Source organism: Phyllostomus hastatus, unplaced genomic scaffold (assembly GCF_019186645.2).
Source record: "Phyllostomus hastatus isolate PE091 unplaced genomic scaffold, TTU_PhHast_1.1 phas_scaffold_385, whole genome shotgun sequence".
NCBI classification, from domain to species: domain Eukaryota; kingdom Metazoa; phylum Chordata; class Mammalia; order Chiroptera; family Phyllostomidae; genus Phyllostomus; species Phyllostomus hastatus.
In genome coordinates, this window is record NW_025334026.1 from 12,954,263 (window position 1) to 12,978,641 (window position 24,379).

The following is a 24,379-nucleotide window of genomic DNA, read 5'->3' on the forward strand; positions in this document are numbered from 1 at the left end:
CAGGTTGGCAGGAATCAGCCAGGGGAAGGGCTAGCATTCTTGCCAGGCATTTTTTTAATTTGACGTTTTTATTTGGGAACATTTTAAACTGCTCTTCGTTGTCCAAAAAATCTAATGTGGTGCCAAGCATTGCACTCAGTTGTCACATCTCTCTCGTCTTCCTCCCTCTAGAACAATTTGAAGGCTGGCTGAGTTTTATGACCTTGACATGTTTGAAGATTACAGGGAAGTTATTTTAGACCACCCTTTGGCTTGGGTTTGTTGTTACACACTTTGGGAAGAAATAGCACAGAAATGATTCCGTGCTCTTGTATCCAGTATGGTTTGGAACCATGGCTGATGGTGTTACTGTTGATGACTGGGTTGTGGTTAATAGGTGTTAGGGAAGGGAGGTGATTTGAGGTGTTGAAACTCCCTCTTTTCCTCCCGCTTCCACCCGTAGCTTTCAGCATCCATTGATGTTCAGTATCCATCGCAAATAATGATTTTTCTAATGTCACCATTTCTTCTACATTTATTTGTTAGGATTCTATCGTAAAAAATGATCTCTTCACCCCCATTTATTCATTCATTCATTTGTATCTGATGGACTTGTGGTTTCCTATTTTATTCAATGCATTGTAACCCATTTCTATCACTTATTTCAATGCTCCAATTGTCCCAGGTTTAATCTTGGTCAGTGGGTGCCCCTTGCCGACGTCTCGCCACTTTGAAATGTGCCACCACCCTGTGAACACTGCCTTGCTTTCTGTCTCAACAAGATAGCCCAGACTCATCTTGATTTTCCCTGAGCTGGCCCTAGAGTCAGCCATTTCTGCAAGCATACCTGGGTTTTTTGTGTTGTTTTTTTCAGGGGGGGGGGTGGCAAAGGGGGCAAGGATTTAGAAACTGAGGTGTGCTTGTTGCAATTAGGGTAGTCTGTGCACCCAGGCACTCAGTGGACACACATTTATACACACAGACACACATTTATAACTATATTTCTTTGTCTGTGTGATTTAATTTTATGTGTCAATTTGACTGGTTAAATATTACATCTGGGTGTGTCTGTGAGGTTGACTTGGTGGGCTGAGTAAAGCAGATAGCCCTCCCCAGTGTGGGTGGGCATGATCCAGTCCGTTGAGGGCCTGAATAGAACGAAAACGCAGAGGAAGGTTGAATTCTCTCTTTCCCTGACTGCTTGAGCCGAGGTACTGGTGTTCTCCTGCCCTGGAATTGGCACCTGCATCGTCAGTGCTCCCAGTTCTCAGGCTGTGGTACTCAGACTGGAACTACACCACAAGCTTTCCCTGTCTACATCTTGCAGGTAGCAGACTCTGGGTCTTCTCAGCCTCCACAATCTGGAAGTCAACTCCACATAATAAATCTCTTTCTATGTATTTATCCTATTGGTTCTGGTTCTCTGGAGAACCCTAACCAATACAATTTGCATATATGGAAGAAATTTACATTTAGAGCTTAAATTCCAGTCCAACGTCACAGGATTCATCCCAGCTTTCCCCCTTTTCATATCTTACCCCTTTGCCCCAATTGCCTTCAAAGTGTTTCATGATTTGTTCAATCCCCATGTATGTAGCTTACTTCCCAAAACAACTGGGCTCACCATGACTTAAATGCCCTCTTTACATGGGCTCAGCTCCCACAGGGCTGTCTTCCCACCCCACTCCAGTGCCTTTCTCATGTGTGGCCTTGGTTGCCACTGGGATATCCAACATTTCTAAGGGCTTAACAGTCATTCATTCAGTCCACAAATATTTTTGAGCACCTACTATGTTCCAGGCATATTTCCACATGAAACAGGAAGACAGACAAAATTCTCTAGGACCTCACGAGCATACATCCTAATGAGGGGAGGCAGTCAATAAACAAATGATGAGTATATCAGATGGTAAGAAGTGCTGTGGAGAAAAATTAATCAGGGAAAGTGAGGAAGGACCTGGAGACTATTTTATATAGTTCTGTGCTACCCTAAGGAGATCGCAAATATTAATCCATCACTTAGATAAAAAACAACCATTCTCACGACTTGGAATAATATTTCCATCAATAGCATCATTCATGGACTCAAAATGTGCTGTATTTCCAAGCACACGCAAAGATGCCACGCTCAAGAAAACTGGATCAGGAAACTCAGGGGAGATGCCAGGGACGACACAGCACACTGGAAGGCAGGAATGCCGCGAAGGGTTTGAGTAAGCCTTCACAGAGCACAAAAGTAAAAACTGTTTCAAAGTAAAAAACAAAACAAAACAAAACAAAAAACTGTTTCAAAGTAAAGTTATTCTCAAAAGTATGTGATGTTAAACAGTTAAATTTAAAATATTTTAATGAAATACTGTATAAGTAGGTAGATGCTTATCTCATCTGCATCCTTAAATGTTTAAATTAGGATATAGGGCCAAACATTTTTTTAATCTGCTCCATTGGGAGGAAGGAATAACCTTATGTTCAGGCACACAGTGAATTCCATCCCAAGGCCTTTCCTCAAACATCACACACTGAGCAGTGGGACTTATCCCCAGCCGCCCACTGCCCACATCTCCACCCTGTCCAGCTCCTCGCTGAGTTGGACTGGAGATGGGGTCAGGAGCGGGGAGGAGAGCTGCCAACTAGGTAGGGGGCTGCGCTTTGTGGTCAGAACAGCCAGGATGTGCAGCGCTGGGCAGCTTACAGACCAAGTCACCCAACCCTCATGACCTTGTCTGTGTTCACCTCCCTGAGCCTCATCATCCTCATCTGTGAAGTGGACTCATGGAGGGCTGCTCTGATAGGGTCACGGGAAGGGTTAGATGAGGTACCTCACACAACGGCCAGTACTTTGATGGGCCAGGCTCAGACTTCACAGGAAAGGAGAAAGAAGGAGTAAGCCCATTGGAAAGCCGCAGAAAAACAACAACGAGAGAATGTCAAACATACATTCCCCACAGTTCTGTCCCGGGGGGCAGTTTTGTTCCTGAATCCAACACAAATTGCCTCCTCTTCCTCATCCAGACCTCTACAGTCCTGTACTTCCTCATCATTGCCTTGTCACTGTCAAGGTGTTTCTCCCACCAGCTGGAGGGCTTCCGAAAGGCCAGTGGTGACTGCCATCACCCCAACCTCCTCGCAAGGGTGCTGAACTGTGATGGCACCGGTGAGGCAGCACTGGCCTTGCCCAGAAGGTGGCAGCAGCTGCCAACATCAGGGATCCAATGGGCCAAGGGCCACCCTGGCCTTGTAGCCTTTGGGATAGAAACCCCGAGGGCCTTGGGACCTTTCAGACGCCCAGCCTTTTCCCCAGTGCTTCTGTATGGAAACATTGCTCATCTCAGCTTGCAGGTGTTTACCACTCACTCCACAAATACATTTTTGGTGCCAGCCTTGGTTAATCAATGAGAACATGACCTGGTTCCTTCCCTTCATCTAATGAGCGGACAGACCCCTACCAGATTATATCCACACAGGACAATGAGTGCTATTCTCCATGTGGCCACCTCCTACTCATACTTTAAGCCCCAATTCAAATGCCCTGCCTTTGTGAAGTGGTCCCTGACTGCAAGGAGTTGGCTGCTCTGGGGATCCACGGCATCTTGTGCAGCAGTGTCTACTTTAGCCTTTGCCACATTCTGGCTCCTCTGTCTCTGCCCATCTCTTACCTGCCACTTCTGCCTGCAGCCCTTGTTTCTTCTTACACACACACACACACACACACACACACACTACAGCTTCCACCTTCACACAAAATCAACTACTCCTGCCTCCTAAGTCTCTAGCCAGTGTTCTACACCAACTCCTCACTGACCCTCTACATGTCTTCCTGGACGTCGGGGCTACACATCCCAGTTTGAAGTCTTCCACTTCCTCGGATCTGCTCCTCCTCTGAGCACCAGTTCTGCTCTCATCTGCGTGCAGTCAGTCACCAGGGCCTGTGGTCGCTAGTTCATATCTGTCATTGTTTTTATGTTTTACATAAGATATGGTCTTTTAATTATTGAAATAAAGTATAGTGATATTAAATAAATCTCTTGAGTGCCTTTGACACTTTTGTGCAGCCCAGTGGGTCCTGCTCATATTCAGATGGCCACAATCTCTGGTCTCTCTCCTGGGTACCACAGCAGGCTCCTCTAGCCAGCTGCCCTCCATGCTGCTACAGAGGGCCACCTTCCCCCACTTTGAAAACTTCCTTCATGCTGACCACTTCCAGCCTGGCCCTCTCGCATGAACTTCAGAGTCTGCTTACCCTCCCCAGTTGGGAAGTCTAATATGCAACCCAAACTCTACAGGTCTCAGCCCCAAATCCTGACTTAACCTCACCTTCAACTTGCTCCTTCTCCAGTTCTTCCTCCGCCTCTCCACCTGCAACACCCTCTGCCCAGGTGTTCAGGTCAAAATGCCTTGACTCCACTCTTCCCTGAGTTCTCCCTTTCTCTTGGTTGGCTCTACATTTAAAGTGTATCCAGAATGTGACCACTTCTCACCACTACCACTGCCATCATCTTTGTCCCAGCCTGCAATATTGCAGCCACAAAATGACATCCCTATGCCCTCCATGTCCCCTTCAGTCTATGCTCCACCCAGCAGTCAGAGTAATCCTGTTAAAGCCCAGAATGGATCATGGCCTTCCTCTGCTCAAAACTCTCCTGTGACAAAAACAAACAAGCAAACAAAAAAGCGAAACCTCCTGGGCTCCCATCCCACTCAGAGAGTCAAAGCCAAAAACTGCCATCCCTTCTTAGGGCCCTCCCTCAACTTCTCTGATTTCAGCTCCTCTGAGCTCTTCCTCACCCATTATGCTGCACGCATCCTTGCCTTCTTGCTGTTTCTCCAACAGGCTCCCTGCTCATGGTCATTTCCCTCATGGTCCAGTTTCCCTGCTCGTGGTCAAGTTCCCAGAGGGAACTTCAAGTCCCTCTGCCCAGAATGCTTTTCCACCAGAGACATGCATGGCTCACTCTTTCAGATCTTTACTCAAATGCTACCCTCTCAGGCCTCCTCGACCACCTCATTTAAAATCGGAATTCCCACCTCAAACCCAGCACCCCCTACTCCTTCTTTCCTATTTTATCTTCTCCATAGTATATCATCACCATTATATATGTTTTTTTGTTTGTTTGTTTATCATCTCTTTCCTGTACTAGAACATGGAATCTATGAGGACAAGGACTTTCATCTGTCTTGTTTTCTGCCATGTCCCTAACACCTACAACAATCAGCACATAGTAAATGCTCAATCAATACTTTTTAATTAAAGGAGTGAATGTCTGACCCTTGATCTCCTCCTCCTTGTCTGCACAATAAAATTTAACATTCAAGTCCTCCCTCACTTATCTCCTATCCACACTCACTCTTATACCTAAGCATAGCACCACAGCAGGCTTCTGCAGTTCTCCAAATGCTTCCCAGCCTGCTACTTTGGGTGCACTCCTTCCACCACGCAGGAAGCCCACACCACCCCTTGCCACAATCCCACTCCTCCAACACCCAGCTCAAACATCACCACCTCTGGGAAGTACCCCAGACCGCTCACGTACTGAAATCATGCCCGTCTTTCCCACTACACTAAAAGCACATTAATTTCAGAACGGTGGCCCAGAGCATGGTTTCCAAGGTCATATTTGATGAATAAATAGTGATTGAATGAGGATAAGACATAGATGAGAAAGGCAGAGTTTAAGGTGAAGGGCACATGTTCATTCTTTGTTTATTTTCCATGTTATCATTTAATATGCATTTCAGTAAGTGATGCTTGGCATGACATCTGGGATCTCTGAGGGTAGGAGCTGTGCCTCCTATTATTGCCCTCTCCCCACATGGCCGGACACTGAGCTCTGGGGTACACCCGTGACCTACCCCACTGAATTATGCTGTGCGCAGAAAGCACTCTGCATTAGGAGCCGGGCAGCGCCTTCCCTACCGTTTGTTCCCTGTAACCCAGAGCCAGTCCCTCTAGCAGGGGAGTCCTGGTTTTGCATCTGTCAAAAACCAGGTACCGTTTTGTACCACCAAAAAGGGTATAGAACCACCAGTGCTTGTTCTATGGGACACTCAAGGTCTGGACAACCAGGAAAGGTGTGGCTGTCTCACATGCCAGGCCACCTCTGAGCTACTTTTGGGCCAGATTTTCCATAGATGGCTGGAACAGTGTCTCTAGATTGTTTGCCAGCCAGCTAACCTGTGCCCACAGTCTGGGATAAGTGCCAGGCCCGGACATATTGGGCAGCAAGGGGCTGGCCCAGCTCCAGGGCAATGGGCAAAGCCCTGGGAAAGGGAAGAGGGTGTGCTTGGCTTGAGGTCAAGAGGGTCTGGGCCAGGGCACAGAGGAGACAGCTGGGGTGTGTGTGTGTGTGTGGCTGCTATCTCAACAAGATGCTGGCGGGGACCAGAAAAGGAGCATCTGCTATTGACTAGCCCCCATTCACAGCCCCTCCACAGTATTGCTAAGATCTTCCCATTAGTGCCAGAGGGAGCTGGGTCCCAGCTTCTAGATAGGAAAGAGGATCTCAGGCTTAGAGCTGGGGCTCCGGGTTGGGGATGCAGGGATGAGGAGAAGAGAGGAGCTATAACTTTGATCTCCCTTCCCCAAAGATAGAAGTGTTCCTGCATCCTGCTGCGAGTGGAAACTAAAGGAAAGGGGGTGGTCACCCACTATCAGACTTGTGAACTGAGAAATACTTCTGGGGAAAGTGGGGGTCAGAGCCTGAGTCTTGGTGAAAGGATGGGGAAAGGGGTGTAGGGCAGGGTCTCAAAGGCTGGAACACTGGGGAAGGTTTTTGAAGGGGGTGGTGGTAATGGAGGTTCCAAGCATTAAAAGCAAGGTAGGGGTCCAACCTCCAGCCAATCCTCAGGGATGTGAGGGACTGGGGTGGGAAGGGGTCGGGGAGGTAAAGATCTAGGGTCCAGAATGAAGCTGAGAGGCTGAGTCGAGGGAGGGTTGGAGAAAGGCAGAGCGCAGGGTCTTTGAGATCCAGTCTAGGCAGGGATCACGGGTCAAGACGCAGGGGGACGAGATCCCACGGATTTGACCCAACAGAGGTCCTTGTGGGAGGTGAGGGTAAGGAGCCTGACTTCCAGGTCCTACGCTAGGTCAGAGCCTGGCAGGGCGGGGCAGACGCTGGGCGCGGCCGGGCTGGGCTGGGCTGGGGTCCCGGGGGCCGGGGCGGGGCCCGGCTAGCGCTGCGCAGCCGCGGGGAGGCCGCCGCGCATGCGGGACTCACAAGGCTGCAGCCGGCGCCGCGGCCACTCCCGGGAGCATGAAGGACCGAACCCAAGAGCTCCGCACGGTGAGTTCGGCCTCCGAGCGCCGCCGCTCGCCTCCCGTCCTGCGCGTGGGCCACTCCTCACCCAGCTCCTGTAGTCACCTGAGCGGCAGCCCCTGCATCCTCGACCGGGACCGGAGAGAGCGGAGCGGAACTGGGAACCCGGAGCCCCCAACGGGTCCCACCCCTCCGACCCACTCGGGGTCACGGGCTGGCGTGAGCTCAGCCTCGTTGGCCGGCGAGCTGGTGGATAGAGTCCGGGGTCCTGGTTAAACTTTTACGCTCCTCCTTGTTGCCAGGGGTGGGGGGTGGGGGGTCGAAGGGGTATTGATTGGAAATCGATGGCAGGACAGAAGCTTGACCTCTCTCCCGGCCCGCGGAGCGAGTCGGGTGTCTGTCCCCACACGGTGCCTGATCACTGATCCTCCTGTCCCAGCTGTGGTATAAACGGACGACGGACCGTGGTGGGAAGGGGTCTTGAGGGGTCCCCTGCCTAGAGCCCCGCTGCGGGATGCGCTGCGGAAAGCGGGCGGTCGGGTGGGGCCGGGTTCCATGGCGGGCGCTGGCTCACGGGATGCCCCGCCTCCCCCATACCTCCCATCACCTGTAGCTCCCATCACCTGTGGCTCCCCACTGGGTCGCGATTGGGATCTGCTGCCAGCCCAGGTGCGGGAGGGGTCAGATCCCCTCCCCCCCGCCCCCGTCCACCTTCGTGGCCTGCGTGCAGCCCGGCACAGCATTTCGAGACCCTTCAGGGGTTCTGTGGTCGATTCAGACCTAAATCTATTTCCCACCTGTGTCTCAGAGGCCCCCCGGGGTGTGGGGGGAGTAGGAGGATGCGCAAAGGTTCTGAGTTAGAGCCCACCCTCTCGCAGCCCTGACAGAGACCCCTGCCTCCTGCTTCTCATCTACAACCCTTCCCTCTCCCCTCGCTTCTGCCTTTTAGCAAAGTTTGCATCTCTGCCCTTAGGGATTCTCAAGCCCGAAGGCCTCTGGGGTGGGGGTGGGGGGCAAACAGTGAAGGAAATGAACCCTGCCTGTGGCGAGGGGCGGGGGGGCATCAGTGCTCTAGACCCGGTTGAGTTGCGTCTGGTCCCCAGACTGACCACCGTGCTGGTTGGTAAGCCCTGCCTGCTGTTTTCTGGGGGAGCCTTAGCTCACCGGCTCCCCAGAACCCTACCCCTGCTGCCCACCTTGGAACCAGAGACCTAAGTCCCCTCATATGGAAAGTTTCAAGTGTCCTTTGGGCTTTTGATCCCATGGCTTGCCCTCCCGCCCAGAGGCTCCCTGTGTTTGTGCCTGCGTCTTCCCCAATATACCAGTCTTGTCCCCTGGACAGCCTGGGGCTGGGCCCTGTACATGCCTGCCTTCATTTCCCTCTTGCTCCGACTGCTAGCCCCAACCCTACCTGGCAGACCTGTGTTATTCCTAAGTGCCCAGACCCCGGGTGAACCCCAAGAGGTTTCAAAGGAAGAAGACAGTCCCTCATGTTCTATGTGGTATCTGAACACTTCCCTGCCAGCCCTTGCGGTTGCCCTCAAGTTTCCTGTGCTGCGTTGAGTCAGAAAGAGTAATCTTTGCAGTGAATGGTCTTATGGTGCTTCTGCTGATGTTTGGGCACCCAGTGGGTCAGACAAGAGTGTACGTGGGAGCCAGTGGTCCGAGGGAACACAGTCCTCTGCATATGGCAGGGCTTCTGGCTCTGCTGAAGGGGAAACTGAGGCACAAGAGAGCAAGTGGCTTGCCTGGTAGATCAAAAGGGATGGCAGAAAGGGACTTTGCGCAGTCCTGAAGGCAGGCAGCAGACTTAGGCCTGGCTGGGACTGGGTGACTCTCAGGAGAGCTTGAGTTGTAGGGAGCTTGCACCCAAGTCTGTCAGCTCGTATGTATGTGTTTCTGCGACCCCTCTGCCCCGCCCCCTGTAGCCCAGGTGGGCGCTTAGATGGTAAGGCCTGGTTTCTCTGTGAATCATCCTCTCCAGACCCCAGCCCTCAGGTATTCTGAGCCCATGGAGGCTGCCATACTCATTGCTGGGGGCCTTCCCATTAGGGGTTTCTAGAACCCTGGATGGGGTACAGAATCCACAATAGTGGGGAGGTGTGGAATAGTTAATCTGGGGCTGCCATTCCCATGGTTTCCCTCTGGGCCTCAAGTTCCCATCTATGAAGTGGAGATAGGAAAACCTAGAACCCAGATTCTCAGGGCAAGAGGTGTGGTCACAGGACTCCTGACTCTGACTCTATATTTGGGGGAGACCTTGAACCCCCGGAGCCAGGATTTTCAGACCAGAATCCTCAGGAACCAAGAGGCCAGTACTGGACAGAGGTGGTGCTTGAGACAGCAGCATGCAGTGCCCCCAGCCTCCTCATCCCCATCCCTGCCTAACCCCATCACATTAGGAAGGAAGGCCAGAAAGGAAATTTATTTCTAAAAGTCACACTGGGTGAAGGAGCTGCCTCGTTTCCTCCGCGCTCTGCAGGCTGGATTCAGCCCTCCAGCCTGCTCCTGCCCCATCCTCTCATGTGGAGAGTGAAGGGCTGGATCATCAGGGCCAGTGTGGGGCCTTAACGCTGTAGGCAGCCCTCAGCGATCAGAAGCACAAGTAGAGGCTCAGGAAGGGCAAAGACTAGCCCAGAGTCACAGCCTGGGGGACTTTGAGGGCAAGGTGCCCGGAAGCCCTGCCTGGCATGCAGTTGCCTCCTTCCTCCAATTCAGAGGCCTCCCTGGTTTTCTTTCTGAGAACTTCTTGGGGCCGATCCACCCGCCCTGGGCCCAGCGCTGTGTTTATGTACATGCCGGGCTGTGCGGGGCACAAGGGACCTGCTGCGGCAGTGAGAGGACAGAGGGAGGAGGGAGAGTCGGTGTGGCCAGACCCTGGAAGAAGCCTTCCTGGAAGAAGAGGACTTGGGATGACTCAGGAGGAGGAATTTGATATGAGTGGGTGGAGGAAGGTTGTCCAAAATGAGGGGCCAGAGCGACAAAAGGCAAAGAGGTGGGAATGCCCAACAAGAGGATGGGAGGGGGGTGGTCCTGACACTGATCTGGGGCAGGGCCCAGCCCCCTGGCACGGCTGGGGAGGGCCTGCGTGGGAAGTCCAGTCCCTCTTTGCCCACCAGTTTCCCTTTCCTCCCTCACTGCTAGGAAGAGACTGGGGGTCCCAGAGTAACACCAGGCAGGTTTGTGCCTTATTCTCTCTGTGCTCATTTCATCTGTACAGCGGGGCCAGCAGGGTCTGCCTTGAGGAGTAGAAGAAGTGGGGGTTTAAGAATAGGCCCTTCTTCCCTCCCTCCAATGATCTCCTTGGGGTTTCCCAAAAGAAACAATGGATTTGAGCACGTTTTCATCTGGGATGCAGCTGGAATGGCCTTCAGGGACTATCTGGTCCAACCTCCTGTCTTACAAGTTAGAAAACTGAGGTCCAGAAAGGGTCAGGAGTTTTCCAAGGTCACACAGCATCTGGGGCAGAGCCCAGCCCCTGTCCACCCCCTGAAGCTGCCATCCTGAGCTCCTCTGCGGCCCTGCTGAGCGGCAGACCCTGCTGAGAGCAGGGATCCAGTGGAGGAGGGAGAACACAGGATGGGGATCAGACTGGAGAGCCCTCTTTCCTGGAGACCCAGCTTGGCCTCTCACACACCCCACTCAGCTCTGGACCTCTGTCCTCTAATGATATTGACTTTGATTAGTCATTAAAAAGATGAAGGGAAAAAAAATAGCCCTTGAGGCAGACAACAGCAACTCCTACTCAGTAGGAATGAATCAACCTTGCCGGCTGGCCTGCTGCCGCCGTCCCTGGGGTCTGGCCTGCAGGCGCCTCTTGGGAGAATCAAGCCCTTGATTCCAGGAAGGTATCCTGGAATCCTGGAGCTCTGCCAGGCCCGACCACCAGCACTGCCTAGCCTCCGCTGACAAGAAGCTTAGGGCTTCTTAGTGGTTCTACTGGGGATCCTATCCTTCCTGAAGGTTGCTGTGGTTGGGGTAGCATCCCCTCCCACCCGCCCAGTTTTCATTCCTGCTTGCTCAGCCTGGAGGTGCTGAGGCTGGGCTGAGACAGCCAGCATGTCAGAAAGGAGTGAGAGATCAGACCGGAGGTTCTCAATCTTGAGGGGCCTCACCATCCCCACCCCCATAAATTCTGATTTGATCTTTCTGAGGTAGGACCCTGGAAGCCATTTTTTCAAATCCCCCCAAGGGATGTTGGTGCTGGACCAGGGTTGAGAACCAATGAAAGATGAACAGAAAACACTAGGACAAGTCGAATGCTGGCTGGGTGTGGGGAGAGGAGGGAGAGCGTGGATGTCTCCCAGTTTCTGACTTGAGGAGCCCTTGGGAACAGGGGCTCTAAGCAGGGGTCTAGAGGAGGGGTTCAAGAGAAAGAGACGGAGCCTGTCTTTGGCCAGGTGGCAGGCAGGATGCCCACACGATGGCTGGGTGGGTTGATCCAGAGGACTTTTGAACCTTCAAGCTTGTAGTTGCCCCGTGGCTCTAGCTGCCACTTCCACGCGGGAGCCACCCAAGTACCCAGTTCCACCCCAGCCCTCTTTCCAGAGCTGTGACTACCACTCAGAGAGGGTTGGTGGATTCCCAAGGGAGTCAGGGCCCTAATCATTCAACAAATAGCACTTCCTGTATGTGTATGATACTCACGCTGGCCCGCCCAGGAGTGTGTCTGGGCTGGGGGCAGGGGAGGTAGTGGTGCTGGGTTCCTACATCCTTGTCATTTATTCGGTGTCCATCAGTGAGGACCGATTAGCGCCTGAGTTAATCTGAGGGACATCTCTAGAAAGGCGCTGTTCCAGGGCCGTGGCCTAGATGTGGGTGAGGTTGCAGGGTGCAACGGACTCCTGAGCCATCAGGTTCTCACATACTAGAACAAGGATCAGCACAAATGAAGAAATGAAACAAAAAAATTCTTTCACTTGACCCCAAAATCTAACCAAGAAGACAGTGATAGGGAAGGACTTGAAGCTTTCCTTGGCAGGAAGTGCTATAGCATCAGATAATTTATGTGATCTCTGACTGCATTAACAGAGGTAGAATATATAGAAAGAGGGAGGGGATGGGCCAGTTCTTTGGCACTGCTCAGACCATAGTCAGCAACAGATTGCCTTTGTATCCTGTACTACAGGAGAAGACAGAGGCCAAGCTGGACAAGTTATGGGCAGGAGCTATATTTTAGGGCCCCTGGGAAGGATCTGAAGGGGAGGGAATGGCCAACTTAAAAACTCAAGTAGGGTGTGGATGCTGCCTTCAGATTTCTGGCAGGGCCAGCCACGGGAGAAGACACCAACAGGTTCTTCATGGAAACCACAGGAAACCACAGGAAAGGGAGGGACTTTCTAGCAATTGGGGTTGCCCAAGATGGGCAGAGCTTCCTGGGAAAGCTAATGAACTCATCATCACAGGGAGTACGCAAGCTGAGACTGGAAGTGGGGGCCAAAGAGACTATGCAGGTCCCTTAGGGCTTGAGAGTCTGACCGTGGCTCCACTAGGGGTGTGAATAGGGTGTGGGGAACCAGAGGAACGAGGTACTGACCCAAGGGAGCTGGGCAAGACTCTGAAAGGAGGTGGCATCTAAGGATGAGGAGAATGTCAGCGTCACGGACTCAGCATCCCAGGCAGAGGGAACTGCACGGGAAAGCAGGGAGGACCATGGGTGGGTTGGAGGGGTAAGGATCAGATTCGCTCCCCTTGGAGCATCACCTCAGGGTTTTGCTTGGAGTGACAGCTGGTTTGACCAAAGCTGTGAGGTCAGGCGCTAGACTCTCCAGTTGTCTCTGGGGCTGATCAGAATGCCCCAACCTGGGTGCGCCAGTCAGACCCTGGCCCCGGGTGTCCTGTTCCCAGCTCTGCCCTCGTGGATGGAGAGCCTGGAGGAGGGCTTGCTTGCCAACCTTCTGTGGGAGCCTTCGGTCCTCCAGGGAGCTGTGGAGGCAGCAGGCCAGAGCTGGCTGGACACCTGGAGAAGATACATCACCGTTGTACAGATGGGCAAGCTGAGGCTCAGAGCGGGGCGCCAGCCCAGACCCCAGGGGTCTTTGGCAGTGACTTATCTCTGGTGACTCCAGTGCCTTTGTTTTAGGCCTAGCAGGTCACCCTTTCTGGGAAGAGAGCTGGGAAATTCTTCCACTCCTCTGAGTGCACCCCTGTCCTTCTCTGGGCTCTGGGACAGAGTAGGCAGGGCCCTGAATGGCAAGAGCTCATAGGGTCAGATGCCAACTTGGCAAGCTGCCCAGGAAAGGGAACTGGTCTCCTTCTAGGCTGCACTCTGCCTCAGTTTCCCTAGGGAGTGCTCCTCTAGTTCAGCGCCTGGGCGGGGCATGGTCTGAAAGTGTGGAAATGGCTCCTAGATTTCCTGTGCCTATGAGTGGGCTTGGGAGGGGGAGGGGGGCCACCTGGTAGCCGCTGCAGGCACTTATGGGCGCCAGGATTTATTTTAGCTGCTGGGGGAGGAGGTGTGATCTCTCAATGAGAGGGGCCCCTCCAAGCTGTCTCCATAAGGCTCCTTAGCCCAGCCCCACTGTGGTGGGGTAGTGGGACCCTGAGAAACCCGGGGCATAGCCCTTCACAACATGTGCTTACCCATCCGTCCTCAGCCCTCCCTCCCCGCAGCCAAGTGTCACTGTCCCCCTTTTGTAGAGGAGCAAATAGACCCACAGGGTAAGTCGCTTAGCTTTCCTCTCTTCTCAGCCTCTGCCAGTCTCTCTCCTGGGCCCTGACGAAAGAGAGGGCGAGCGAGGAGGTAAGGGCCAGTGCCTAGCCAGCTAGTACCTCCTCCCCTTGGGACACCCAGAAATAAGGAGGTGTGACCGAGCTTGAGAACCCCAGTCTGAGAGGGACAGACCTGCCCTGGGTATCCTGGCCTTGGCTGTGGAGAGGACCTTGGTCTTGCCAGTGGAGTGGGTGGACCCTGGCCGAGTCAAGGTATGGGGTGGACAGTAACGAGCATGGCCAGCGTGCTGGGAAGTCAGAGGTGTAATTACCATGCCCCCACTCCGTGATGAGGGTGGCTTCTGTCCGGCTGCTCCTGGAGCAGCAGAGTGGGGCCCACACCTGTGGCTGAGGCCGAAGGCAGGCTCCAAGCCAGGTCGCAGCATGACTGGCCTCTTGTAGCTGCTGGGCCCAGCTCTGGGCCTGGAAAGAAAGAGGGTCACGTCCCTATGTCAAAAGTGACCAGGAAAGAGAGTCTCCTGAGAGGACTGAGTGGGTGAAGCTGGCACCCGGCAGAGCCCCGAACAGGCAGTCCCTCTCTCAGGCCCGGCCGGGGTGTTGTAGGGACGGCCCTGTGTCTGAGCCATCTGGCCTTTCGGGAGGGAGGCATCGGCGTGCTCAGGCCCTGAAAGGCCTGGGCCGCCCCTCCAGGGCCTTCCTGGGAAACAGGGCTTGGGTAGTCCTAGCCAGGAGAGTAGACAACTCTGGCTCCCAGGTGGCCTGCCTCAGGTGAGGTCTTATGAGTTGGGGTCAATGGCCTGGAGACCAAGCCCTGAGGTTTTCTTGCTCAGCCAATGGCAGGGCCTCCCGAGCGGCACCCTAGAATGAGGGAGGTTCTGGGACGACCCCGGTCCTGTGGGGAGGGCAGGCAGCTGGGCAGGGAGGGGAAGGAGTCCATGGTCTGGAGACGGAGACTTGGCCCTGTCACCAACTTGACAAGCAAGGCCCCTGTCCTCATGCTGGGTCACCAGGGGTCTTTCAGGTCTCACCGTGGTTGTCTCTGCCCTGGAGCTGCAGCCTGCAAGCTCGGCATGTATGGATGCCAGGCAGTTTGGGGTTCCAGGTCCAGTGGTCCTACTATAGGTATGCTCATGTGTACCCACCCCTGTGCAGGCCAAGGACAGCGATGATGACGATGATGTCACTGTCACCGTGGACCGAGACCGCTTCATGGATGAGTTCTTCGAACAGGTGGGAGCCAGCACACCCAGCCTTTACCCATACACTGGCAGGCCCTGGGTGACCGCAGCTTAGCTCGGCAGCCTTCAGACACCAATTAAGGAACCTATCTTGAGGGTGGATAGACTGAAGCTCAGACAGAGTAAAGTTTGAGGTTGGACCAGCCCACTCCTCACCCTGGTGTGGAAGGTACTTGGCGCAGCCAGCCCCCCACCGCCAGTGGCAGTCTGGCCCTGAGCCTGATCTCTAGCCCCGAGCTGGAGAAGCCAGGGGCCCAGGAAGCCTCAACCCTGGATTTTCCCCTCATCACCTGGCCTTGGCCCACAGGTGGAGGAGATCCGAGGCTTCATTGACAAGATCTCAGAGAACGTGGAGGAGGTGAAGAGGAAGCACAGCGCCATCCTGGCCTCCCCCAACCCTGACGAGAGTGAGTGTGTAGGCGTAAGGGGTGGGTTTCAGGCCCTATAGGCCTCCAGGAAGGTTCTGCTGCCCAGGAGGGGCACCCAGGCCTGGCCAGGATGGGGAGGAGGTCAGTGGCCAGTATCACATGCTGGACCCAGGTCTCCCACAAACACTTCGTGGTAGGAGGGGTAACCTTCCTTGGGCCTGGGTGGGGTCAGGCAGCCAGCCTGCCCTCCTTAGGTAAACGCTTTTCCCCTTAGGCCCTGGGCTGGCTGCAACTCTGGGATTCTGGGAGGAAGGCAAGGTGGGAGGGAGCTCCCTCTGATGAATAGGAGGCTTCTCGGCCCGGCCCCTCCCTTTCCCTTGCCTCCCTGGGGAGCAGATGGCAGCTCTGAAGCAACAATGCCGTAGGAGGGCAAGCTGGCCGAGCAGGCAGAGCTTCCGGAAAGAGCCGCCAGCCTTGACACCTGGCCACTGGTACCCTGGCGCTGGGCATTCTTAGGGCTCCAGGAAGTCACCTCCCTCCACACAGGGAGCCTGTGTCCCCAGACACGTCTCCCTGACCTGGTTGTCACAGTTCCTGTTGAGGTGTGGATTACTACACTGTTATGTGCGAGGCTGATGAGGTGCAAGCCAGAGATCCCCTCCCCTAGCAGGGGCAGTGGCAGGGGCCAGGGTTCACAGCCCGCCACCCAGGCACTCGGGACTTGCTTTTAGTTTCATTTCCAGCACTGCCTCCCTGTCCATGAACCCTCACCCCCAGGCCCGCAGGCATCCTTAAGCACCCAGAAAAATATCTCTCCACAGCCCCGCAGTGTGCCTGAACCCAAGGCCAATGCCATACCACCAAACCCAGTGCCAGGCCCTTGGAAGGCAAAATGAGTCAACTGGGAGCCCAGGTGACTGTCCCAGAAAGGGGTAGGAAGGAGGGAGGCAACCCCCAAAGCAGGGCACACATCCACACACCCAGTGCAGTGGCTGTGCTTCGCCTCTCCCCCAGAGGCTTGTCTGGGACAGCAGCACATGACATGGTTTGTCGATGTGCCCGTGTGTATCTGGGTCGGTGTGTGTCCACGGTGGGTCGAAGGGGGCCGATTGTGGGGCAGGAACTATAAAGAGCTGCGAATTTGGCCTCTCACCTGCTGGAAGGAGGGGTGGCGTGGGGTGACGCACTGCCTAGCTCCCCCGCCAAACTCCCTTGTGCCACTTTGGCACTTCTTCCCGTGTCACACAGTCAGCAGCAGCCAGTTCAGAATTGCCACCTGTGAGCGAGCAGAGCAGTCAGGGTCGCTGATACAGCCTGAGTGGAGTGAAGCGTTCTAGGGCAAAGGCAGGCAGAGTTAAGGAAGAGTCACAAGAAAAGATAGCAGTGAATGGGGGGACTTTCCTGGGCTGAGGCTTGCTCTGCCTCTTCTGGGGGCAGCCATCCGGGCTGGGCTATTTTGGGTCTGTGCTAAAAAGGCTGAGACGTTAGAGAGGCTGGTGCCCAAGTTTTCCTTTGTTCATACGAAAGAGGCTTCCCTCCTCCGCTCTTCAAAGCCCCTACTCCGCCTCACTCACATTCTGCTTGGGAGCAGCCCCACCTGATCCTCCACTGTAAACGCCCCTCCCCAATCTTTTATAGACCCTTCAAGAAGAAACCCCAGCCCTGGAGGCTAGCAGAGGGTGGGTGAGGAAGGTTGCAGCAGCCTGGAGCTCAGTTGTAGTTTCTCCAGAAAGTGGAGTCTGGGGGGCTGCTGGGACCCGTTGGTCCACCCAGCTAGCACCTGAGGGAAGCAGCCATCTTGCCCCCTTGGCCCACCAACCCCTCACAGGGAGTGGGGCAAGCTGGGCACGCTCCTGACTTCTGCCAGCTTTAGGGAGATTGTTCCAGTTGGAACAAGGCCCAGAAACACCAGCTACCACTCCTCCCTCAACCTCTGCCTCTCATAGGCCCTCTGACTGCCACCTCCAGGGGGCCCACCTCTTTGAAGCTCCTTCCCACCCAGGCCTCCAGGTGCCTCCTGACCCCATCCAGCCACTAGGCTCTCAGCTGTTGGCCTCCACTGAGCTCAGCACCTGGGGAGGGGGGCTTTGTGAGTAGAACAAGGTCTGCCACCTGGCTCCCCCTCCCCCTTGCCCGGGGTGCCTTGATATAGGGGCTGGCTTCTGCCTCCCTGGTCCCACCAGCCCACTGGTGGGCCACCAGGTAACGCTAGGTGAGCCCACACCCCCCACCTTCGATTCAGACAAGTATCAAGTAAATGCTCTCCAGTGCCAACTGCAGCATCACCAGCTGCTCCACAATTTATTTCTGCCTTAAATTTAGACCCATCTGTTATCTGCAGGGGTGGGGGAGCCAGGGAAAGAAGGGAGGCTCCTTGGAAGGCAGCACAGGAGGGGGTGAGGCTGCAGCTGGTGTGGCCTTGGCTCAGCATTGGAGGGGCAGACAGAGCCTTAGCCAAGAAAGGGAAAAGCCAGGACCCAGGGTCTGTCTGGAGGCCCCCCATCGGCAGGCCCCCTGGGCAGGCGGCTGAGCCTGAACATTGGCATGGGGGAACCAGGGTGTCTACCCCTGCCCTTCTGCCCCCCTCCCCAGAGACGAAGGAGGAGCTGGAAGAACTCATGTCCGACATAAAGAAGACAGCAAACAAAGTGCGCTCCAAATTGAAGAGTGAGTCTGGGCTCCAGCCTTGTCTAAGGTGGGGGGCATTCCAGGCCTGTCTCCCCCACATGACCCACCGGGTTCCTTCAACTTAGAGGGGGAACATTGAGCCTTGCTTTCCTTTATGAGGCTGCCATCCTGTGCCATTCACTCAATGGCTACCTTGCAGGCCTGTTTCTGCCAGGCTCTGGGCAGGCCCTTGGGACGTGTTCCTGAGGCTTCATCCAGGGAGTGCTCCACTCTGGGCACTGTCCTCCACTTCACACCTGAGAGGAGTGGCCAGCACTGCCTGGTTCCACACAGAGCCTCCGTGCGCCTGGGTGAGCACAGACGTGCATGCCCGGAACGCACAGGCCTGGGGCCTGTGTGCCCTGCAGGTTGCAGCCACCTGGCCCTCCCCACTCGGGCAAGGCCTTCCTGAGCACCAGAGAGACAGCATGGGCCTGAGCCACCAGGCCCAGCATATAGTACGTGCTCACAAGTGGGGGTGCATATGTGCACATGCCTACACATGCATCATGCCTAGAAGGGCCCCTGTTGGCTCCTCCTCTGTCAGTGCCTGGCCCTCCCTTTTCCTCTCTTTTCCATGTGACTCCACTTATGGGCCACACAAGACTCCCCAGGGAGTTCCTAAGCCAGATCCTGGTGGTGTGGGTCGGGGGTCAGTGGTGAATGGGGGGCAGATTATGGCTCAGCAGCTATCTATTCCCCCAGGTATCGAGCAGAGCATTGAGCAGGAGGAAGGCCTGAACCGCTCATCCGCCGACCTGAGGATCCGGAAGACACAGGTGCGGGCTGGGCCTCTGGGGTGGGCACCTGGCCTCTGAGCCTCTCTGACCATTCGGGACTGGGCCTGACACCTGCACCCCCATCTTGGACCCCCAGCACTCCACACTGTCCCGGAAATTTGTGGAGGTCATGTCTGAGTACAATTCGACACAATCTGACTACAGGGAGCGCTGCAAGGGCCGAATCCAGAGGCAGCTGGAGATCAGTAAGCTGAGGGGGTGGGGCAGGGGCTGAGGTGCCTGGCATAGCTGCCACTGAACTCCCTGGGGAGGGTTGCACTCACTGTGACTCCTGCTTGCAGCTGGCCGGACCACGACCAGCGAGGAGCTGGAGGACATGCTGGAGAGTGGGAACCCGGCTATCTTTGCCTCTGGGGTGAGTATGGACCCCACAAGCACCCCTCCTACTGGGACCCCTCCCACCATGACTCTGGAGTGCTTGATATGGGCAGTATTTGGACACAGCCATCTTGTGAGGCAGGTTTTAGAGAAGACAAGTCCCAGAAAGGAGGGGACCAAGTTGAGGTCACATAAATGTTAGTGGCAAAGGTCTCCTGGTTCCTCTCAGTGGATCCACTTCCTTGCCACCCCTGCCCTCCCCACTGGCTTGGGTCTCCTTCCACCATCCTCAGGACCTTTTTCCCTTCTTGGAGGGTGTGGTGCTCTTGGCCATCTCTAAATTCAAGTGAAGCTGTGCTCTGCTGAGCAGGGAGCTTCCTGAAGGAGGTGGCATACAGGTGAAGAGGCAGTTTGGGGGTATGGGTTCTGGGAGGAGAAGGCAGGGGGCAGCTATACTCAGTACAGGAGGAGAGGGGACTGGAAAAAGGCGGTGTAACACCCAGGCTGATCGGGCAGTCATCTTGGGCTCTGTACCACGATGGTGATAAGAGCTCTCATTTGGCAGTTACTGTGCACAAGCACAGGTAGGGAGTGTTAATACACCCATGTGACAGGTAGGAAACCGGGTCATAGAGAAGTTAGGTAACAGCTAGTAAGAGCTGAGCAGAAAGTCGGGGAGGGCTGCAACTAAGGAGGAAGACTCAGGCTCTCCTTCCAGTACCTTCTGCTCACGCCACTGACCATCCCAGCTGCTTTTGCAGTTGGCCTCCTGTTTTCCTGGTCCCCACCCCCTTCAGCAAGCGCCTGGGTCCCAGCCCATTGCTCCTGTCCCTAGATCATCATGGACTCCAGCATTTCGAAGCAGGCCCTAAGCGAGATTGAGACTCGGCACAGTGAGATCATTAAGCTGGAGAACAGCATCCGTGAGCTGCATGACATGTTCATGGACATGGCCATGCTTGTGGAGAGCCAGGTGAGTACCCAGAGCCCCACTGCTCTGGCCCCCATCCCACAGCAGCACCCAGGGCTGCGCTAACCCCCACCTTTTCTACCCAACACGCTGCCCTGCCTGGGAGGGACCGAGTCTTCAGGTAACTAACCACCTGCTATTGAAATTGCCTCCAGGGCCTCACTCCCGTAAAGTCCCCTCTGCATGGCTCTGCTTGGCCCTCCAGGATCCCAGGCCCTGCATGGCCCCAACCACCTTTTCCTACCTTATCTACCAGCTGTTTGTCATGTAGACAAGGTGGATGGGCATTTTTCTAGGACAGCTGAGAGCCTGCTTCCTGGAGCTGATGTCTGTTGGATGAAGGGCAGCATAAGTAAATGACAACTGTCATTCCAGTTTTGCCAAGTACTCAGGAAATGTTAGAAGGCAGCATGGAGATAGAGCAGTAGTTCTCAAACTTCAAAGTGCCCAAGAATCACTTGGAGGGCTTTTCTTGTAAGTTTCCCTGTTCTAATTCCCATTCCCAGAGATGAATAGGCTGGGGTAGGAGTTTGCATTTCTAACATGCTAAAGGGTGATGCTGATGTTACTAGTCCAAGGGTCAGCCTTGGAGCACCACTTTGATACAGTCACTGTGGAGGCCACTTTGGATGGGGTGGTTAGAAAGGCCTCTCTGAGGAGGCAGTGTTTGAGCTCTAGAGACATTACAGAGGAAGAATGAAGAGCTGGCTCAGGCAGAGGGACCAGCAACACCGTGGTCCTGACATACCTGAGGGGCAGAAAGGAGGTCCATGTGGCCAGAGCACAGGGCAGTTGGAGATGAGGTAGACGGGGGCCTTGGCAGGTGGAGTCTCTTTTAGACTGGAGGGTCTTAAGTGGGAGTGGTGTGACCCGCCTATCAGGAAGCAGGGAGCTCCTGAGCATGCTGCTGCTGCTACTGGGTGAGAAATTATGGTGACATGGACGCCCGTGGGAGTGAAGGACTTGGAGAGAGCTGTCAGTTGTCAGCACAGTGCCGTTGGGAGTTTTGGGCAGTGTCATGGTCAGAGTGGCCTCTGCAGGCTGCATGGGACCAGATTGCAGGGCCCAAGCAGACTGTGGGGCTGGGCAGGGGGAGGCGGTGTTCTTAAACATTGAAGACCAAATACATCATGCCTGGGGAAGATGGAATTGGGGGCTCACTATGGTCACCTTGTGAGCTACTGCCACACTCCAGCCCATTCACTCCTACCCCTGCCCTCCTCTGCCCTGAACGGTCCTCTGCACCAGGCACTAGGGTCAGGGCCCCAGCTGAACATTCTTTGCATGGTCCGCATGCCCTTGGCTGAGGCTGCATGGCCAGTTCCCTCCCCAGGATGGCTGCTCTGGAGAGAGGCAGGAGCTACCAGGGCTGCCTGGCCTGCAGGGCATAGGTAAGAAGCTGAACCCCATTCTCCTCACACCCCTTTTCTCTAACCTCAGGGCACTTCCCTGAAGTCCTGCCCCAAGCCTCCTCTGGACCCTGAGGAGGGCCCTCTGGAGCTCGAATGCTCCTGGCCCCACAGGGGGAGATGATTGACAGGATTGAGTACAACGTGGAGCACTCCGTGGACTACGTGGAAAGAGCCGTGTCTGACACCAAGAAGGCCGTCAAGTACCAGAGCAAGGCGCGCCGGGTCAGTAGCCCCAACTCTGCCCAAACCACATTTCCCATGTACCCATCTGTTATCACAGATCCCCCTCCAACTCTGCCTCTATCCCACCTCTCCCAAGTCTGCAGTGCCTCATTGTAACCACCCCCAGGCCCATTCCAGGTCATCACCTTCCCCACAGTTAGCCCTCCGGACTCTCCAGCCCTCAGCCGTCATCACAGCCCCAGACAGGCCTGAAAAGGACTGCCTGTTCGGGTCTCTGTCAGGTGGCAGCTTTACCCACTCAGTCCTCTCAGGATACTCTAATGTCCCGTCTCCTCAAAGCTCTGCCCAGCCCCAGCTGCTCCTATGAGCTGACTGAGGCCTTTCCCTCCTGCTTCTCTGGTTCAGAAGAAGATCATGATCATCATCTGCTGTGTGGTCCTGGGCATTGTCATTGCCTCCATCTTTGGAGGTATCTTTGGATAGAAACTACCCCACCTGCCACTCCACTCTGGATGGTCCACCCTAAGGAAGCCCCCTGGCTGCTGACGCCCTTCGGCTCGGAACCTCTCCTTCCCACTCCACACTGCTCCTTTCTGTAACGGGGCTCTCCATACCCACCCTGCCCTGAGCCGTCGTGTGCATGATCTTTGTAACAGTGTGCGTCTGTACGAGAGAGGTAGAGGGGAGCCAGGCTGGAAACAGCCAGTGGGGTGGGGACAGGTCAGCAAGGGACAGACTCAGGCCCTGGCCCAGGCTGCCTCACCCTTTATAGGCAGGGCTGCGGGAGGTAGCCATGTTCCCCTTCCTCTGCCTCTAGTAATTCCACTCTTAACCCGGGGGTCTGCCTTCTCTGGGTATCAAGACTCTCTGGACTCTAACCTTGCCTCCTATTGACCCACCCATCTGCCCTGTCTTCTCCAGCTGTCCCCCTAAGCCCAGCCCCCTGAGGGGTGGGGACCAGCTGGCCACATGGTGCTGCTTTTCAGGTTAGGGGAGGGATGGCCCTGAGAGACAGCCCAGCTCTAAGCCTCTTAACAGCCAATCACTGCCAGGGAGGCTCAGGGTGCTGTGGCCAGGTGGCTTCTGGCCATGTTAAGACCAGGCTCCCTCCCCTACCTATGGGCAGAGTCCAACAGGTCTTTGACTGCCTCAACCTCCCTTCCCACATTCCTAGAGCACCAGGAGCAACCTGGGCTTTGCCTGACCCCAGATCACATCCTGGAAGAGGCTGGCTGGTGCCTGGTCTCCAGCCACCCTTGGAGCTAGAGAGGCAGAGCAGGCCCCGGTCTGGCCAAGCCCACAACCTGGGCTAGCCGTTCTCCTCAGCAGGCCTTAGTTAGGTCATCAAGCCATTGTGTTGCATGTTTGGGACAGTGGTCCCTGCTCTTTTGTGCTCTGGGAAGTCAGGTATCACTTCAGGCCTGCAATCACATCCTCCCCTTGCTTGTCCCCCATTGATGTGCCACGTGAGTGTCAGGTGTCTTGGATGCAGTATTCAGCAGCTAGCCAGGGAGGGGTACCTCCCTCCCCACCATCTCGGGGCTTTTCAAGTCAGAAATGTGCCCCCACTTCAAGATCCTTCTCTTCCTCGTTGACAGGCAAGGAGTGTGCATGCAAGTGCATGCGGCAGGGAGTGGGGCCAAGTCTGAGCCCCACTTCCCTCAGCTTTGCTCCTGCCCAGTGACTGTGACCACTGTCCGTGTTGCCTTCTTTAATGACTTCCCTGCCCTCCTTTACCCCTTCACCAAAGGTCTTGGTACAACCAGCTGCCCATTTTGTGAAATTTTTATGTAGAATAAACATTTGTATCTGTACTGTGCCTCTGCTCTAGATTCCTTACTATTACAATGTTATGGCCTTAGAACTTGGGGGTGAGTGTGTGACAATATGGGGAACAGGTTCAGCAGCGAAGGATCCCAGCCTCCAACTGCTAGACCTGGCCCCTCCACTGCAGCCTGCATGTCTAAGCTCCTGCTCGGCATCTGATGTCTGTTCTATTATTGAAGGCCCAGATCTTCCCACTTTTCTCAAGTCACTGGCAACCAGTGGATTCTCTTACCATTCTTCAGTCCCTCACACACCCCAGTGTAGATGGGACCTGCCTTTCTAACCACTAGTGATCAGAAAGGAGACACCCAAGACAACCAAGTGCTGGACTGGTCAGCAGCTGCTGATGCAACTCAGGGCCAAAGGTCAGCCCAGACCGCTGGGCTGGACAATGCCTTTTTAAAAACTGATTTTAGACACGGAAGGAGAGAGAACAATTTGTTGTCCCACTTATTTATGAACTCATTGGTTGTTCCTTTTATGTGCCCTACCCAGGGATTAAACCCTCAGCCTTAGCATGTCAGGACTATGTTCTAACCAACTGAGCTACCCAGCCAGGGCTGAATAATACCTTTTGACTATAGGGAAACCAGAGATTAGGCAGCAGCCTCAGGCCAATGAGCACCATGGATACAGTTCATCTTGTCCACCCTTCCCAACTTTGCCTACTGTTATAAACCCTAAATTAATCT

General features: G+C 54.9%; 1 protein-coding gene across 3 annotated transcripts; it reads left to right on the forward strand.

Moving 5' to 3' along the window:
• The first annotated feature begins 7,177 nt into the window (after window positions 1-7,177).
• On the forward strand, window positions 7,178-23,663 carry STX1A (syntaxin 1A). Of its 3 annotated transcripts, none has more exons than XR_006783482.1 (10): window positions 7,178-7,259; window positions 15,057-15,134; window positions 15,450-15,549; window positions 18,103-18,177; window positions 18,883-18,956; window positions 19,054-19,162; window positions 19,259-19,332; window positions 20,131-20,268; window positions 21,706-21,899; window positions 22,266-22,304. XR_006783482.1 is itself a non-coding variant. In XM_045819454.1 (10 exons), exons 1-10 carry the CDS (start codon window positions 7,230-7,232, stop codon window positions 22,341-22,343), a joined length of 867 nt encoding a protein of 288 aa, XP_045675410.1. In that variant the 5' UTR covers window positions 7,178-7,229; the 3' UTR covers window positions 22,344-23,663. The 3 variants fall into 3 exon arrangements, 1 of the variants encoding a protein (XP_045675410.1); XM_045819454.1 differs by having other exon boundaries at window positions 21,789-21,899; window positions 22,266-23,663; XR_006783483.1 differs by lacking the exon at window positions 22,266-22,304 and having other exon boundaries at window positions 20,131-20,386; window positions 21,706-21,834.
• The last annotated feature ends 716 nt before the right edge of the window (window positions 23,664-24,379 follow it).

What these genes read in the sequence shown, in the direction of transcription:
- STX1A (XM_045819454.1), top strand. Translation starts at nt 7,230, where the DNA reads ATGAAGGACCGAACCCAAGAGCTCCGCACG. An exon ending in CGGCTATCTTTGCCTCTGGG is followed by an intron (nt 19,333 to 20,130) that starts GTGAGTATGGAC and finishes TCCTGTCCCTAG; the next exon opens with ATCATCATGGACTCCAGCAT. An exon ending in ACCAGAGCAAGGCGCGCCGG is followed by an intron (nt 21,900 to 22,265) that starts GTCAGTAGCCCC and finishes TCTCTGGTTCAG; the next exon opens with AAGAAGATCATGATCATCAT.